At 40.9% G+C, this 17,982-nt stretch overlaps 1 protein-coding gene across 1 annotated transcript; it reads right to left on the reverse strand.

Moving 5' to 3' along the window:
* Nucleotides 1-387: 387 nt before the first annotated feature.
* Nucleotides 388-8,610, reverse strand: LOC127662761 (extracellular tyrosine-protein kinase PKDCC-like). Its single transcript, XM_052154066.1, has 7 exons — nt 8,004-8,610; nt 7,423-7,539; nt 5,464-5,735; nt 5,167-5,246; nt 4,574-4,681; nt 2,346-2,522; nt 388-1,827 (listed from the first exon to the last, which is right to left on the reverse strand). The coding sequence occupies exons 1-7, from the start codon at nt 8,544-8,546 to the stop codon at nt 1,724-1,726; spliced, it is 1,401 nt and encodes a 466-aa protein (XP_052010026.1). The 5' UTR covers nt 8,547-8,610; the 3' UTR covers nt 388-1,723.
* Nucleotides 8,611-17,982: the final 9,372 nt, after the last annotated feature.

Genomic DNA, 17,982 nt, shown 5'->3' on the forward strand with positions numbered 1-17,982 from the left:
GATTTAAATATTGATCTGTTTCTCACTCACACCTATCATATCACTTCTGAAGACATGGATTTAACCACTGGAGTCTTATGGATTACTTTTATGCTGCATATATGTGCTTTTCGGAGCTTAACATTTTTGGTCTTAACATGCTAACATGTACCTCTTCACTTGTATTGTGAGGACCTACAGAGCTAAAATATTCTTCTAAAAATAAAACAGAAGTGCACTCAGTATTTTTTCCTCATTTAAGTTTTTCCCGCTAAACAACTGAATAGGAATTTTTACAAGTATGCTTAAAATTCCATGAAAACATTTTACATTAGCTGAAGAATCCAGTCATGTTCGTAAATATAAAATATATTTTTTATTTTACATTATTTATTTTACATTGGGTGGGTCGCCTCACGAAGGCTGCCATGTTGAGATCCAACATAGTCATGACAGTTTGTAATTATTCATTTAAAATGGCGAAATTGTAAGACACCGTATGACTTATTTTTTCATTGAAATCAACCAGTCAATAAACACATTTCAAATAGATACAATGCCAGCAACAAATTTTAGCTAGCCTCCTATCCAACACTTTATTTAGTCCTAAGAAAGGAACAAATTTAGCTGCTCATTCCTTATTTATTAATGCAATACAAATGGCTGAAGTATTTCACAAATGCCAAAGGTATCTGTGTTCCTTGGTACAAAAGTTATGTTCTTATTAAAATCATGGATAGGTTTAGGTTTGGGTTAGGGGTTACATTTCAGACTGATCACACTTATCGTAACAAAATTGTTCGTTGTGTCATTTGTTTTTCTCTTTGGCAGTAAAAGCCATACGTTATTGAATGAGCCAACTTGTTAGATATCTTATGATTTCATCATCTCATGCTAATTATGACGACTTGTAATGAGACAGGGTTGCTGAGATCACATGTCCTACCGAAAACTATTCACTTTATCTTGGTAGCGTCACTATAATCAGACACTTTCACTCATAGCATACAATAATCATAGTTGACTGCTAAATAACACATTTACACCAGTGAAGACTATTGGTTTTGCATTATACTACAACCATACTGCCCAAGGCGACTGCTGTATCAAACAGCACAACTTAATTGCTGTGTGCACCGCTTACTGCCCTCAACAATAATAACATACAAAAACAAACTATAAAAACATATTTTGGCACTACTATCTTTCTCTGAAAGAACAACAAGACTGACACACCCATGGGATGGAAGTATGTAGTACTCCTATATATATATATAAAGTGAGTAATGCAGGAAGGACAATAGTTCCCACTAAACATTCCTGCACTTCTGTGGTTTCAGCACTTTTCCGTCTATTGACACGGTCCTCAGCACACTCTGGCATCCAGCAAAACGCTGCAAACTTCTAGCCTCATTAACATCAAAGTAAATCTGTGAACGAGCTTGTTTTCTTTTTCTCCTGCAGGCATTAGCCAGTGTAAAATAGGCTCAATGTCCTTCCAGTGGACCATGCCATGTGAACACGAGACAGAAGGAAAATAAAAAAATTAGAAGGCTGTATTTTTCTTTCTACTTTTTTCCTTCAGGTTAATTATACCTGAAGGGAAATCTTTTAAACGCTCTTTGGCAGCATGTTAAATTGGCAGAGGGATCAAATGAGCATTGAGTACGATGCCTATAAATATAACACATTCATTTGTCTCTAATTTTTCTCCTTCCCCCCAGTTCCGCTCGATTTTTCTTTCTCAAAGCATGGCTCCCGAGGCTTTAACCTTCCTCATGTAGACTGCTGAGTTCACATCTGGAACCAGATGGCTGAAGCCACTTCTGAACAAGGCAAGAAGTCGACCTGCAAACAAGTAAAGGCAAGGAGAGCCCTTAGGTTACACACAGCATGTTCCAAACAGACACAACAGACATGTGCATGGATGATTTATAATGCTGAACAGGGGTAGTCATCGCTTTACTGAAGGCCTGCTCATCAGATATGTATTTGATGTTTCAGGTTTTTTGCTTGTTGTATTTAGCTAAAGAGAGGCAGTGCTGGGAATTTCTTATAACAGTTGTCCTTATAAACCCATTCCTCCTCAAATAATATACATTTATGACATTATTTTTACTGTTTGGATGTCTGTTGTTAGTAATTTATATTTTATAGGAAAGGATTGGTTTAAAACGGATTCGAGTATCTGGTCTTGGTTTGAGAAAGTACATATTATTATGTTAAACATCTTCACTATGTCATTTTTTTGCATCACTGTGTGAAAATTTTTACACAAAAGAATAATAATAATTTAATAGTCAAAAACATCTAATGATCAAAGTGCAAACAAATTAAGCCAAAGTTTAATTAAAGTAAATACTGACCTGTCCATGTTTTTTCTTTGCTCAAAGAGAAGCTTGTGCACTGTGGGTGAGAGCTACAGATGAGAGCTGCCTCTTTGGCACTGTGCACAGATAGCACACAGCCTTGCTGGTTGTATGATGGCCAGCATCTGTATTCCATATTTCCAACACTCCTCATTCCTTTTAGGACAGCATAATCTGCACAAAGAGGAAAAATGCATCAAAACCATTTCAAGAGCCACTCAACACTCTTGTAACACCCATCTGCAAAATATTAGCATGTTCAGTGTGTTGAAGGGAATAGAGTAGCCAACTTCTGCCTAAAGCCTCTTACAGTAGAGGTGGCAGAATCTCATGTTACTAAATGTGTGCACGCAAATGTGTGAGCCCGGGGACAACAAATGACACGCATACTGAAGCAATGGCTTTGCCAAATCTTAATAAGGGATGAACAAGCCATCCCACCAATGTTATAATAGTTAATGAAAACTTTCACAAAGACGGCAACAGTGAAAGCAGTGAAAATTAGTTTACAAAAGAACAAAAACTCAACTGAAACTATAAATGTGCACTATACATAACAAAATCTCAAGGAATCACATGACAGTTTTCATATTTCCATTCAGTGTTGGATGGTCTGATTTAATTGTCATTAACCCTGTAAGCTTGACATATGAAAGAATTGTCAGCAAATTATATTTAATTAGACAAACTATAAAAAGAAAACGTAAAAAAAAATTATGTATCATATTTGATACATTAGGCTTTAAAGGTCATTATCCTCCCGAGGCCCAGCAATTCAGCTTTGCATAGGACATTTTTATTTACATATTTCTTAGATGCCCATGCATGCATGCTACAGTGGTAAATCTCCTCAAATCACTCCTTGTGATTTTCAGAGATACCAAATTTTTGAGAGTTTGCTCTACTTGGTCTATAAATATGGACTGAAATATATCACAGTTCAATTCAGCACATCAAATACAATATGAATAAAATATTATTTTTTCAATAAACAATTTTTTCACATGTATTTTATGCACTATCCTATACACTATATTTACATTTAAAAAAGGAAAATTGTACAACTTTCTTCACTGAGTCTTAGGAACTTATGGTAAGATGACATCATAATAGTTGTAATGTAGAATAATGAGATCTTTATAATGGCAGAGCAGGCTGCATATATGAAAATACACATAAATATTAGTTCACACTTCAACTATATCTTAAGTATATGTCAGAATTTTTAAAGCTCTGTGATTTTTCTTTTTTTGTGGTGGTGGGCATGAATGGAATGGAATGGAGATTGAGAGCTATACCTCAAAAGCCTGTTGTATCATTTAATACATGGATTTAAACTGGCTATTTCAATAAAATGATATACAAAATTTTAACCAAGCACAAGTTGCTTATATTCAGCAAAAACTCATTTTAAAATACCAGTTACAATTTAATCATTACTGTCACTTTTACTTGACTCGTCAGCTTGAACAGAGATTGAAACAGGAGCCATCAAATGTTTTGTATCATACTTGATACACATCTTTAGAGTTAAGCCTGACATTAGACTATCAGTGTATATGGTCAAAAAGAACCACACAATTAGACAAGAAGCGGATGTCTGATTGAAATATAAAGCGTACTAATAAAGTGCTATGTGTGTCATCAGATAGAACCATTTTATAAAAGGATAAAAACTGAAACTTTATTGAAACTAAATAAAACTGAAACTAGTTCTAGTACGTTAAGGATATTTTCCAAAGACATAAATGAATAGAAACTATTTTTGAACAATTCAAATGAACTAAAACTAAACTACAATTCTAAATTAAATAGAAATAATTCAAATTTTAAAAACTTTTTGAGGTTGCATTGGACATGAGATTGTAAAGATCTTGACAATGTTTGGCATCTTTGATGCCTCTCTGCTGCTTTACTCCGGCCATGTGATTGATTTATGGGTGTCAAAGCTCATGGACGGCGAGTGAATGGGAGAGAGGCTCAAAACAGGGTACAAAACTTGTCCTTGAAGATGGATTGAGTTACACACGTTTTATGACAGTACATCTGTTTAAAGGTGCTATTGGAGACACACTTCTCACTCTAAACACCCATCGTGTTGAAAGTACTGGATGTACTGAATCTGGATTTAAATAAAACATATTTGTAGTTATGATTTAATAAGTGCATAACAGGAGCTACAACCTGTTAATAGGTATAACACATTACTAAAATGTATGCATTACCTCTGGTTATAAATGGTGGCAAATTCTGCAGGTGCTGCCCAGACTGGTACAAATGCAAAACCTCTTCGAAGGCAATAAGCGTTTCATTAATGCTTTGTTTCAAACCCCCTGTGACAAGAACACAAAATTAAGCTTCCATAATGCAGCCAATTATACTGTTTTTAGATGTTAGAAATTAAATGTTTTTCTTTTAGGTTTATTTCATTCTGTGGCCTCTTTTCCAAATGGTAACCGGTTACAATGAAATAAAAGAACTCTAAAACTTATTTATTATTATTTTTTAAGAGTACACTGTACTTATAAGCTTTGAAAGGCATAACAAATTAAAATCAATCCAGTCACTGCTGAACATGAAAAGATTCGGGGAACAGGATATTGTGTATTTCTGAAAGTTTACAGTGAAAAATTAGTTAAAAAAGTTATTAACCAGTTACCAGCATTCAACATTTTCACTCTAGAATAATTATAAGGGATTTCCTGGCTATTTTCTATAATGTTTCACAAAAAAAGTTTCTATTCCCTTACATGATTCGTGAGTTCATCAGTGGCAATCAGAAAGAGCAAGATAAATAAAAAAAAGTAAAATTCCTCACCTGTGGAGTTCATTATTTGGTGAATAAGTGGTTTTAACAGTGGGGGGGCCTGATGAGGCAGTAGGTAGGTAAAAAAATACCTGTAGAAGAAAATAATGAATTCATATTATGCCAAGAACAGTACAGAGGCAAGTCAAGCTGTGAGATCAATACAGTACAACACAGCAGGGTGGATAATTAATCATAACTAGCACAGCAAGGGCGAACCTGCCAAGAAACTCCATGCTAGACTCTTGTAAAAACAACATTTTTATTATCTGACTTAAACAATAAAGATGGAATGTGGAAAGTGCTCACCTGTAGGCATTGTAGAGGTTCCTCATCTCATTTAAACCTTTGCAGATTCTAGAGGGCGAGCATCGGTGGGTAAAATTGTGGAGGGGAAACTGCAGCACACAGTCAGAGTCCTCTTTACAGGCTGGTTCTTTAATACTTGCATCATCCAAGTCAGTTAGCTTGAGTTCTCCTGACACCATAACAAACTGTCGAGGCTGGAAATCCAGCAGGGCCACAGAACCCAGTGGTGATTGAGACAGATACTGAAGAAGTCTAACTAAGCCAAGACAGACCTGTGCCACAAAAACAATAAAACTGTTAAAAACAGTCAAAAACAAAGGTTACCTAATTTTTTTTTAAAACAAATAAACTTGCAATATTTGTAAATATCGGTCAATGCTTATGAAAGGCTATTAATTGGGTGCACCAATAATACAAAATACATTTTGCATTAAGCATGGGCATTTAGAGTAATTATGTAGTTGAGTTCTCTAACACATAAAAAGAGCAATTGATTACTTGAAATTTAGAATTTAGGTTCAACCTTCAACCTTTTAACCCATTTTCTAATGACATAAACAACAACATTTAAGAAAAAAAACTACATTTGTACTCGCACATAGAAATGTACATTCCAAGTCTTCAGAAGATATACAATCCCTTTAAATAATGACAGAATTTGTATATTTGGGTCAACTATTTATTTCTTTAACAACATCATGCAAGATTGTTATGGCAAGATTTAAGTGAGAGAAGCAGTTTCATTGTTGCCCATGGAAGGCAAAGACATAAAGGAAAGTCAAATAGCTATATACGAGTAGTGTTTTTACTAGTTGAATATTTAAAGCTGAACGAGTACTCGATTAATCGATTACTCATGAACATCCCTATTTAGATGTTTATGTATAGTGGTGATTTTTTTTTGTACTTTACAATTAATATCCTGCTGTTTTGCACATGAATTCGACCTCAGGGATCAATAAAGTAAATTCATGTCTCTATTTGCACTACCAGGCCGATTAGTCTGACAATTTTCTCCAGTTTGAGATTATCGGCATTGGCTGATTACCAGAAGTGGTAGTTCCTCTATGTATTAATTCCAAAATGTGCAGCCTTGTCAACTCATAACAAATATTTTCTATTTTCAATATTTTTATAAAATGTTATGTAAAAGAAGTGTTTTGTTTTATTTAATTTGCCCTCAGTAGATTGTATAATCAGCATTCGACCATCAACCACCCTACTCTCTTTATATCTGTATCGGCATTGGGCATAGAAAAACCCATATCAGTCAACTAGTAGTCAAGACTCAGTACTCTACAGGCATTCAGAAATCTTATACATTTACAAATATAAAGCATAGTTTTACTAACATCTTGTCCATGTCCCTGGGCTTTTTCATACAGCATTATATAATGTGTTCTACCACTGAAGTGCCCAGCCAAGGTATTAAGTCTCCCTTGAATATACCCTTGAAATACAGCGTAGCCACAGTTCTGCAAAAACAGAGATGGATGAAACTAAACACCTTTTGAATAACTCCCAACCATGTCCTTAGATGTTTCAAAGAGGATAAGAAAGTGAACAGAGGGGTCACTCGATTTACACCCCTTTAGATTATAAGCATTTGTCATATCAAAAATGAAAAGGCATAGAATATCAGCACCTGCTTCTTGTATACCAAAATGAACATGAAAGAAAATACTCTATCGACTCCTGAAACTCAGTATCACTCGCTCCCTCACATGGCGATGAGAAATTATTGGGATGAAGAAGAGTTAGAATGGACATCTGAGACAGACATCTGCCCCCTCTGACTACTTGATCAGGCTCAGTTGGTATGGAGATGGGGCTCCAGTTAATCCACCCAAGCCAAAATATGTCATCCACCCCCACCTTAGGTATGCCCTGTGGGGGTCTGTGAATGGGGAATTTCTGATTAACACTCCATGGGAGGGTTGGGGGGGCTGCTGCTCTTACCCGAAAGCGCTCCTCCCAGGGGCTCTGCAGGAGCTGTATCATCTGAAGTGGCATCCCTTGCTCCAGAATTGCTGTGATGCCACCAACCAGAACACTGTCCTGACATTGACCTTTCAGCTGGAATGGTCAAATACAATTATTTGTTACAATTAGCCAAGATCATACATTCTTTGTGGATTACCTAGCTGGAAAAAACAGCTAAAACAAGCCTAAACTGGTAGGCTGATCTGGTTTAAGCTGGTCACCTAGCCTGGCCAAATAAAATGTGCCCCGAAAGCAGCCAACCAGCTTATGCTCGTTTAAGCTGTGCACGTGTGTATGTGTTCTCCGGTAGCATTAAGGTAAAAACCAAAAGTTATGCAGAATGCCTTGAAAAGCATTGTGTATGGCAAATATCTTTTAAACTTTTTAAGTGTAAATCAGTGTAATCTGATTTACTGTATTACATAACAATAGCAGGGCCTACCTGATGTAGAGTACAGGTTATTGCATTATAATTTGCATCAAGTAGCAATAGAGCCCCAAATAACAACTTCAGGCAAAGGCACTATACAAGAAGACAGTGTTTACAGTGTTTTTACCTGTACAATATTGGGGTGCTGCAATCTCTGCAACAGTATAATCTCTTTCCTCAGTTTGAAAGACACGAGTTTATGACAGTTCTGGGAATCTTTAAAATATTGCATGCACATCCTCATGTCAGTGCCTTGATGATTCACAGATTTCAGGGCGACGAACAATCCTTGAGGCAACGCTACTTTTAACACTGTTTTAGTGTAACCAGAACCAAGGAAGTCCACAGCTTTCATGCCAGCAAGTTCTTCGCAACCAATTTCCGTTTCATTAGTTACCGTGTTGCCAGCACTCATTTCCCCATTAATATAATATACACTGTCATTTACAGATAAATGTGAATTCATAAATTCAGATGCTGTGACGTAAAGTTGCTTAAGTTCTTGGTGCCTTTCCTGGAGTTGTTGGAGCAGTCTGTTGCGCTCTGGAGCATCATCACCAAAAGCCTCCTCACGCAGACCAAAGTGCCATTTTTTCAAAACGACGGTTACAGACAAAACGGCCATAGCAAGAAAGAAAAAAAGGCCAAAGGGAGTCTTTGAGAAAGTCATCGCAAGTTCGTGTCCTTTCTGAATCAGCACTGTCAGACTCCGACACAGTTCCTTCAGTCATACTTCACTGTAGCACGCACAGTAATTTAATGCGCACTGTAATTTGGTGTAGTAGAGTTGAGTTGTGGGAACGCCCCATGGGCGTGTCTTACTGTTGATGGACAAATAATCCCCTCCCACATAAAATAACCCAGACATCACTGCATAGAGAGTGACACACAAAATATGCTTTCAGTTTAACAATATCATTGATCCCCTTGAATAATATTGCTGCCTTATACGTAGATTTATGTTTGTACAGATATTTAACTTATCTTGAGTGGAAATTGAAAAGTGAGCTTACCTCTTTTGGACAGTAGATGGTAGCAAAGAAGTAAAAGAAGCGAGAGAAAAAAAATAAACAAAAAGCTTAAACTTGTAAATACCAAATATTGAAAAATAAAGGCCTAAAAATTGCCAATTTTCAGTCAAGGTTATATATATATAATAAAACATTTCTTTACTGTCTCTGGATGGTTACACCAATTTCTTTTGTGACATTTTTTACTTAAACTCTAAAATTCAGAAAGTTAAATCATTAATCATAGAAGATGTGTATTCAGTTAATTGTTTTATGTGAATTGGATATTTTTTTATTTATTATTTTATTCATTAGATGTGGACCAAAACATTGCATCACATCATTAGCTCATATATATATGCGTCCTGGCCCAGAGAGGCAGTCTTAGAATTTGTGGTACACAAACAGTTAACAGATCAAATCCCTAACCCACATCGCAAATAGGATTGGCTTAGACGTTTTTTGCTAATGTGTGAAAGGTTGTAGCTACATCCGGATGTACGAAGTGCCAAAGTTTCGTCAACTAGATGCGCATCATGCAGGCTTCCGGTTAGTGAGGAAGTCGACTCGGTTACTAACGTAACCTCGGTTGCCTGTGAGGAGGGAACGAGTATTGCGTAAGTAGCTTACGCTATGGGAAAACTCCGTTTCTCGAGAAATATTGAAGTCTTTATGTAAAACGTATTGCAGCTGCACAGCAGACAGCAATGAGCGAGGCAGCTCGGTCATTGGCTGTGCTGCGGCAGCTTGCTCGAACCAATGACGGGGCGACTCTGAACACGCGACCAATGAGCGCGCTTCACGCCCGCGCGCTCAGAGCCTGCCAAGATTAGCGTGGCTAAGGCTATATATTAGGCGCCCCGTCATGAGAGTTCTTTAGGTTCAATCGACTGAAGCAACTGACCAAGCACAAGCACGGCAGCTTACGCAATACTCGTTCCCTCCTCTCAGGGAACCGAGGTTACGTTAGTAACCGAGTCATTCCCTCTCGAGAGGTCTCTCCTATTGTGTAAGTAGCTTACGCTATGGGAACACCATGCAAAACGCCGTGCGTGCTGACTTCGCTTTATAAAGCCAGAGGCAGATGCCTGAGCCTTAAAGCAAAGTGATTATTCAACAAGCCGGCCAACGGCGAGCTATATAATGGGATAATACAGAGCGCCTTTGCCCCAAGGTGGCCCATGGTGGGGCGCTCATTGTAAAAACACACGCACATATCTTATGTACTGATTTGTCTTTTTACTGATATGCATAAAAAACTCCCTAAGTCAGTCAGAGACAGACCTTATAAGAGAGGAGATAATGCTCAGCATATATGTACTCCAGTCCATACTACAGTCAGGCTGATAGAATGTTGGAATGCAATGAGGGGACCTGTAGGTTATAAATCCTGATAAATGTCGAAGGCGAGGCCCAGCCTGCCGCTGCACAAATATCCTCAAATGGGTATCCCACTCGACCACGCCCACGAGGAGGCCATGCTCCTCGTAGAGTGAGCTCTGATGCCTAAGGGGCATTGAAAGCCCTTGGCTTCAAAGCCAGCGCTATAGCATCTACTGTCCAGCGTGATATTCTTTGCTTTGAAACTGCGAGACCTTTAGTGCGGCCGCCAAAGCATACGAATAATTGTTCTGTCTGTCTGAACGGGGCAGAACGTTCCAAGTATACTCTGAGCGCCCTGACCGGGCAGAGTAAATTAGCGTCGCTTTCGTCTGCTGAAGACGATAGCTGCCAGAGATATCACCTGTACTCTGAAGGGTGTGGAGAGCACTTTAGGAATATACCTGTGCTTTGGCCTAAGGACAACTCTGCAGTCGTTAGGTCCAAATTCCAGGCAAGCAGCACTTGTTGACAGCGCGTGCAGGTCGCCCACTCTCTTGACTGAGGCGAAGTGCCAGCAAGAGCGCAGTTTTGAGCGAGAGCTGTTTAAGGTGCACGGTTCGGAGAGGTTCGAACGGGGCACTCTTGAGTGCGTCCAGGACCGTGGCCAGGTCCCAGATCGGTACCGAGGGGGGGCGAGGAGGGTTCATCCTCCTAGCGCCTCTTAGGAAACGAATGATTAGGTCGTTTTTCCCTAATGAGCGTCCTATATCAGGATTGTGTGACGCCGCTATGGCAGCCACATAGACTTTGAGCGTGGAGGGTCTCTGGACAGCATGTCCGCTCCCTGGTTCAGGATGCCTGGTACATGCGCTGCTCTCAGCGAGTGCAGGTTGTGCTGTGACCATAAGATGAGCTCCCTGGCCACAGAGTGCAGGGAGCTCGACCTGAGTCCACCCTGGCGATTTATATACGACACTACCGTCATGTTGTCCGTTCGGACCAGGACATGTTCGTTTTTCAAGTACGGAAGCAGGGCTCTGAGAGCCAAGGCGACCGCTTTCATTTCCAGACAGTTTATATGTAGGCGCTTTTCCGGGTTTGACCAAAAACCGGAGACAGGCCTGCCCTCGTAAAGGGCCCCCCATCCTATTTTGGAGGCATCTGTCGTGATCATTTTTGTCCGCGTGTTCACGCCCAGACTCACGTCGGTTTGATACCAGTCGACGGCCTTCCAGGGCGTCAGGACTTTTATACAGCCGTGATTCGCTCTGATTAAAAAGTGGCCCGAGCGCCACGCGTGAGTGGGGACACGGCTCTTGAGCCAGCGTTGGAGAGGACGCATGTGCAACAATCCTAGCTGGAGTACAGCTGATGCCGAGGCCATGAGACCGAGCATCCTTTGAAATCGTTTGACGGGGAGTGCGCGCCCGATCTGAATGATGTTGCAAGGCGCCGAATAGCGGCAGCGCTCTGATGAGAGCGCGCCGTCATCTGCACTGAGACTAGCACTATTCCCAGAAAAGAGATATTCTGGCTGGGGATAGCACGCTCTTTGCAAAATTGATTCTCAGACCCAGACATTCTAGATGACTGATAATCCAAGATCTGTGCGTCGTTAACTGACTCTCTGATTGTGCTAGGATTAGCCAATCGTCGAGGTAATTCAGTATTCGCACTCCCGCTGTCTCAGGGGAAAGTGCTGCATCCATACATTTCGTGAACGTACGGGGGCCAATGATAGGTCGAATGGTAGTACTGTGTACTGGTATGACTGTCCCTCGAAGCTGAATCTCAGAAATGGCCTGTGATGAGGCGCTATCGAATGTGAAAGTAAGCGTCTTTCAAATCCACTGATAGAAACCAATCCCGGGCGAAGTTGCGCGAGGATATGTTTGGTCGTTAACATTCTGAACGAGCGAATCATTAAAGCTTTGTTCAGATGTCTGAGATCTAGGATGGGGCGGAGGCCACCGTCCTTTTCGGACAGAAAGTAGCGGCTGTAAAACCCGCCTCGCTCATAGAGGGAGGAACAGTTTCTATAGCTCTTCTCTATCAGTTTGAGCACCTCGGTGCGTAGAACATGTGAAACATCTTTCCTCACTTTCGTCTCGACCACCGCTGAAAAGCGGGGTGGTCTCGTGAGCGAATTGAAGCGAGTAACCGTGTCTTATTATGTTCAAAACCCATTTCGGCATGTCGAGGATTTTTCCCGGCTTTTGCTCGCACAGATATGGGCTGAATGCTGGCTGGGGGCGTGTCGCAGTGACGTATGGACCCTGCCGGCGAATTGCCTTGTGCTAACACTGAGCTTACAGCTCTCAGAGGCGCGGAGCGCGCTGAGCAGCTTTGTTGAGTGCCGAGTGCAGGGGTGCGTGTGAGATTACAGGCACGCACGCTATCTCCGTAATGCTTGCAGCATGAGCTGGAGAAATGTTTGAAACTGTATAGACAGTGTTTACGGGTGGGGGTGCATACATTGTGATAGGCACGCCGCCACTTTCATAAAGCTTCCCGTTCTTAGCAGGGAGTTTCTTGGCTCGCGGCGCGCATCTGTGATGCTCGCGGCATGGGCCAGAGAACTGTTTGAAACTGTATGGGCAGCGCTTATGGGTGGGGGTGCATATACCGTAGTAGGCACGCGCGCCATTTTCATAAAGCCTCCCGCTCGCGGCGGGGGGTTTTTGGACATGCATACAGTGTTTGTGTGTAGGGGTGCATGCATGACAACAGGCATGCGCGTTACCTTTATAGTATTTCCCGCTGTTACTGGGGAAGTGTTTATAACTGTGGGAACAGTGCTTGTGTGTAGTGGTGCATACATCTACATTTATGGGGCGTCCAGCTTGAGCTGGGGAAGTATTCGGCACTGTTTGGACAGTATTGATATGTGGGAATGCGCACTTTAGTGTGGACACGTGACCCCTTAGTGACACAGCTTGGCCACAGCTTGGCCGGCGGCAGCATATGCGCGACCGGTGAGAGCTGAGGTAGATCTGCAGGGCTTCGAGGGATGAGAAGCTTTGGCTTTCCATCCAGCGGTGGAGGGTGGGCACAGATGGTTGGCCATAGCCTCCTCGAGGGGCGGGGTTCCCTCGTAGCCTCTTTCTCTCGCGCCGTCCACCAAGGAGAGCGAGGAAGAGAAAGAAGGCTTCAGGCGAGCAGAGTGCGGGGCTTTCCACGACTTTGTGAGTTCGTCGTGAACTTCTGGGAAGAAAGGGGAGGGTCTCTGTCGAGGGGCCTGCCGGCGCCCTTGCAGGAACCACTCGTCCAGCCGGCTGCGGGCGGGTTCTTCTGGAAAAGACCAGTCGAGCCCGGTTGAAGACCAGTCGAGCGGACGATTTCTGAGTTCATGCTGGTGCCCCTGCTCGTGTCCGCTAGTGTCGACGGCGCGGGGTCGAAGGCCGAGCCCGGCCAGTCGTCGGATGCAGCGTCAATGGAAAGGCTGTCATCCTTTTCACCGTCGTCCCCTGACGCGCCGAACGAGACGAGACCCAGCGCTCAGGAGGGGTGCTGGTCTGCCTGTGTGAATAGAACTGGCGGCAGGGAGTCCTCGGGTGGTGGTTAAGCACGCAGAGACTGGCCCGGCGTGACATCACTGAAGTCCGCGTGCTCTGGCGGCCTCCGTGAGCGGCGCTTTTTCTTGCGCGGCTCGAACAGAGGGGATGGCAGCACGGTGGTAGCAGGCTCGTTCGCGGCGAAGGCGGCAAAGCAAGCGCGCAGCTCGGTGAGGCCCAGGGAGTCACATTCGGGGCATCCGCCTCGAGTGAGAGCAGCTTCTGCATGGTCAGGTCCCAGGCAGCGGGCGCAGATAATGTGACGGTCCCCGTCAGGAAGAGGGCCTCTGCACGAGGTGCAGGTCGAAGGCATTTTAAACAACACCTCGAATTTGCTCTTTACTAAGGACAAAAAAGCGTCGCAGAGGCGAACACTTGAAAAGTTATTGCTTAGTAAAGGATATAAGGTGATGCGCGCCGGATGGCGTAGCAGAAGGCTTTGAAGGCAGCTGAAGGCGCCGGCGTCCTCGTAGCAGTCCTGCTGTAGGCTTGTTGACGGCGGGCGAAAAGACTCCAATAATCCAGAGGATCCAGCGAAGAGAAGGTCTTTGCTGAAGGAGATTAAATCTAAAGAACTCTCATAATGGGGCGCCTAATACATAGCCTTAGCCACGCTAATCTTGGCGGGCTCTGAGCCGCTGGCGTGAAGCGCTCATTGGTTGCTGCGTTCAGAGTCGCCCGTCATTGGTTCGAGCAAGTTGCCGCAGCACAGCCAATGACCGAGCTGCCTCGCTCATTGCTGTCTGCTGTGCAGCTGCAATGCGTTTTACATAAAGACTTCAATATTTCTCGAGAAACTGAGTTTTCCCATAGCGTAAGCTACTTACGCAATAGGAGAGACCTCTCGAGAGGGAACACCATCTGTCTTATACCAACAGTTCACGAAATTACAATAATGGTCAATAATGGTAATAATAATAATACATAACTAAGCCATAAATGTTTTTCCTCCCAGTTCATATGGCATGCATTAATATGTTATTTTATAGGCCGGGTAACAGAAGCAGTCCTTACAGGTAGTATTTCAGACAGAGCATGAAGAGAGGCAGGTGGAGAGGCAGGGTTACAGGTGAGGCCTAGGCTTGTAACAGCATGATTATAAGAGTAAAGGTAGATATTTGTTTGTTCAGAACAACGATAACACAAGTGAGACTGAATGATAGTGCTGTATGCCATGTCCACCAGGATAAACTGGACAATGTTAATGTGAAACAAATCAACAGATCACTGGTTTCAAAAGGTAGGAGTACTTAAAGTGTGTCCTTCAATGTTACATTTAGCTGACAAATTTGAGTAAATAATTCCTTGTGTTCTGTGATTACGGTATTGGTTAATGGTTACGTGGACTAGGTTATGCCTGTAAGTGCACTCCATACATTATGTATATGTACTCTGATGTTGATGAGAGATGTTGATGAATGCACAATGGACAGAGTAAAGTTAAGTCTGTTAAACTGCCTCCTTGTCATCATTAGTTATCTTTAACTTATAACTTTACAAAATTCATTAATTAACATATCCTTGTAGTCAATATAGCCTAAAAACCTTTACGTCAATCCCTGAATTATGTTTTTTCCAGTTATGAATGTTTGTACAGAAAGCTAAATTGTCATGTTGTTTGTTTACATAATAAAAATGTTGTATTTATTGTCTCAGGAACATACTGACATGAAAACTCCCTTTATGAGTGTGTTGCTACCATATCTATAAATAAAGTCTAAATCTGCAGACAGCTTTTACAATCCCACCAATGTCAAAATTAAACCTACACCCTTGTGCCAATTCTCACTGTAATTGGTTAAATTAGACAATAATCATTTGGCCACTCATAAGTCTGAAGAAGTGGCTTAGTGAAAAAGTACCACAATAACAAGTTTACCCGCCAAACAAAAAGTACTGTGACGCTACCATTGTATAGTGAAGTTATCAGACTGTAATTGGTACTTGAAGAGTTTACCATATGAATATACTATATATTCACAGCAAAGAATGCCACGGAATTACCATGGTACATGTCAAAAAACCATTGTATTGCCATAGTGTTATGTCCAAAAACTAACAAAAAAACTTCAGTGCTTTTTGTTAGGTCCTAAATGTCAAAAAAAAAAAAAAAAAAAATACATTATTGACTTATAGGTTTAAAAGAAAATAAAGTCTGCAATTATTGAAGTTACAAATATAGACATATAGTAGGTAAGTAAGGGATAATCCACAGCTAGGTGTGTGTTGAATAAGTTTCATGCACAACGAGGAGGCGAAGAACCCCTAAACATGAAGCAATAATATGTCTTATACTGTATCCTTCTGTCTAAAGAACTCTATAGACTATCTTGACTACCGGTATAATACCAGAGACCATCCTGTAGTGTATTTAACATTTCATCTACTCTCTGTAATGTCTGATGAAGTATCAATCAATCAATCAATCAGTTTATTTGCAAATGCCAGTCAAAAGTCTAACAGCAGCATTCTGGACCATTTGCAAACAAGCAATGTGGGATTGTCCTATGCCTGTATAAAGAGAGTTACATAAGTAAATATGTAATTGTGACCTATTTGTGGCTTACTGGTGTCACAAAACTAGAGGTACAGACATATTGTATTAATCAAGATGCTTAAACACACACCGAGACTGCAACCTCCTGAAACAAAACATATTTTAGAGAGACTGGAGCATTGACATTTTATTGCAGTTTATTATTTTACACATATCTCTTGTCACCGGAAGCTTTTTCTCACTGCAGTTTTATTAGGAAGATGTGTCTTTGTCTTACTGTGAGGCAATAAAAAACATAATGTAGCTTTACATCACTACTCACCAGGAGAAATGTGCCACTGGAAATTACTGTGTGTCTGTTCAGAAACACTCATGATCTGCAGTGAACCAGAGGCGATCACACTGGGCCTAAATAAATATTCTGGGTTCGATACAAGTTAAGCTCAACCGACAGAATTTTGGCATAATGTTGATTACCAGAAAAATGTATTTTGACTCGTCCCTCTTTTTTTAAAAAACACCCCCCAAAAATCTAGGTGACAGTCGTCACGTTTTGGGATAGATAAGGCGAGAGAGAGCAGGATCTATATGCAGCAATCCTTTAATCCACAATCAAAATTAGGCGAGAATACATAGAAGATGATGACTAAGGTTACAAACCAAGACAGCCATTTGTGGTAACACAAACCATGCAACATCAAACAAGAACTGACCATGATGGACCAAAACTGGGTTTTTATACACAAGGTGCTGATGAGGGAATGGAGAACAGGTGGCTGTAATGAGGGCAGTGAATCCTGGGAAGTGTTGTTTGGGGACAAGACAAAAAATATTTCAAAATAAGAGTCTGTGGAACAATGGCGACTGTGACAACAGTGAGTCACTTACAATGCAAGTAAATGGAGGGTTTAAAAGCAGAAAGTTGAAGCTATTATTTTTATAAAAACAGTTAAATTAATTCCTATGTTAAAGCACATGTATTATTTGAACTATAAAGTTGTTTAAATTGTACTTTTTATAGTCGTTTTAGGGTTTGTTGACATTACAGCATCATGGCTCCAAAGATGTTTTTATCACAATAAAATCATTTTAACACACGTTTTTTATGTTTTGTGGCTATATTTTTGAAACAACAAGTTTTTGACATTTGGCCCCATTCACTTCCATTGCAAGTGCTTAACTGAAAACCAAATTTGTGCTTTTTCCCTTTGAGATGCTGCACTAATTAAATAAGCACATTTATTTATTTTTTTCAGATGATGTGACACAAAGTTGCTTAAGTTCTCGTCTTTCCTGGAGTTGTTGGAGCAACATGTCTTTTTCTAGCATATTGTCTTCAGAAAATACAGTAATGATAAAAAGTATTCATAATTAAAAAGTGTTGTGAAACAAGAGGAAAGGAGTGTGATTTTGCAGAAATGAGGTTAGCATGTTGTTTAATGATTTAAACAACTTAAATGCCATTAGATTTGTGATGAGCATCATTATAACCATTTAACAGCTTAGTTGTATAAATGTGTGTGATGTTACCGCACAACTGGTCTCAACATAAACCCATAACTTGCTGTTTGTCTCTAAAAGGGCAATTCCACTGCAGTTTCTGTTATGAGTGGCTGCATCTGTTATAGTTTATTTGTCAGGATTAGCTGGACCACACACTATTTGCAATCTCTGGTATAGCTCATTTTCTCAAGTGTTTGCTCAAACTTAAATATATAAAAA

The sequence above is a fragment of the Xyrauchen texanus genome, chromosome 22 (genome assembly GCF_025860055.1).
Source record: "Xyrauchen texanus isolate HMW12.3.18 chromosome 22, RBS_HiC_50CHRs, whole genome shotgun sequence".
NCBI lineage: Eukaryota > Metazoa > Chordata > Actinopteri > Cypriniformes > Catostomidae > Xyrauchen > Xyrauchen texanus.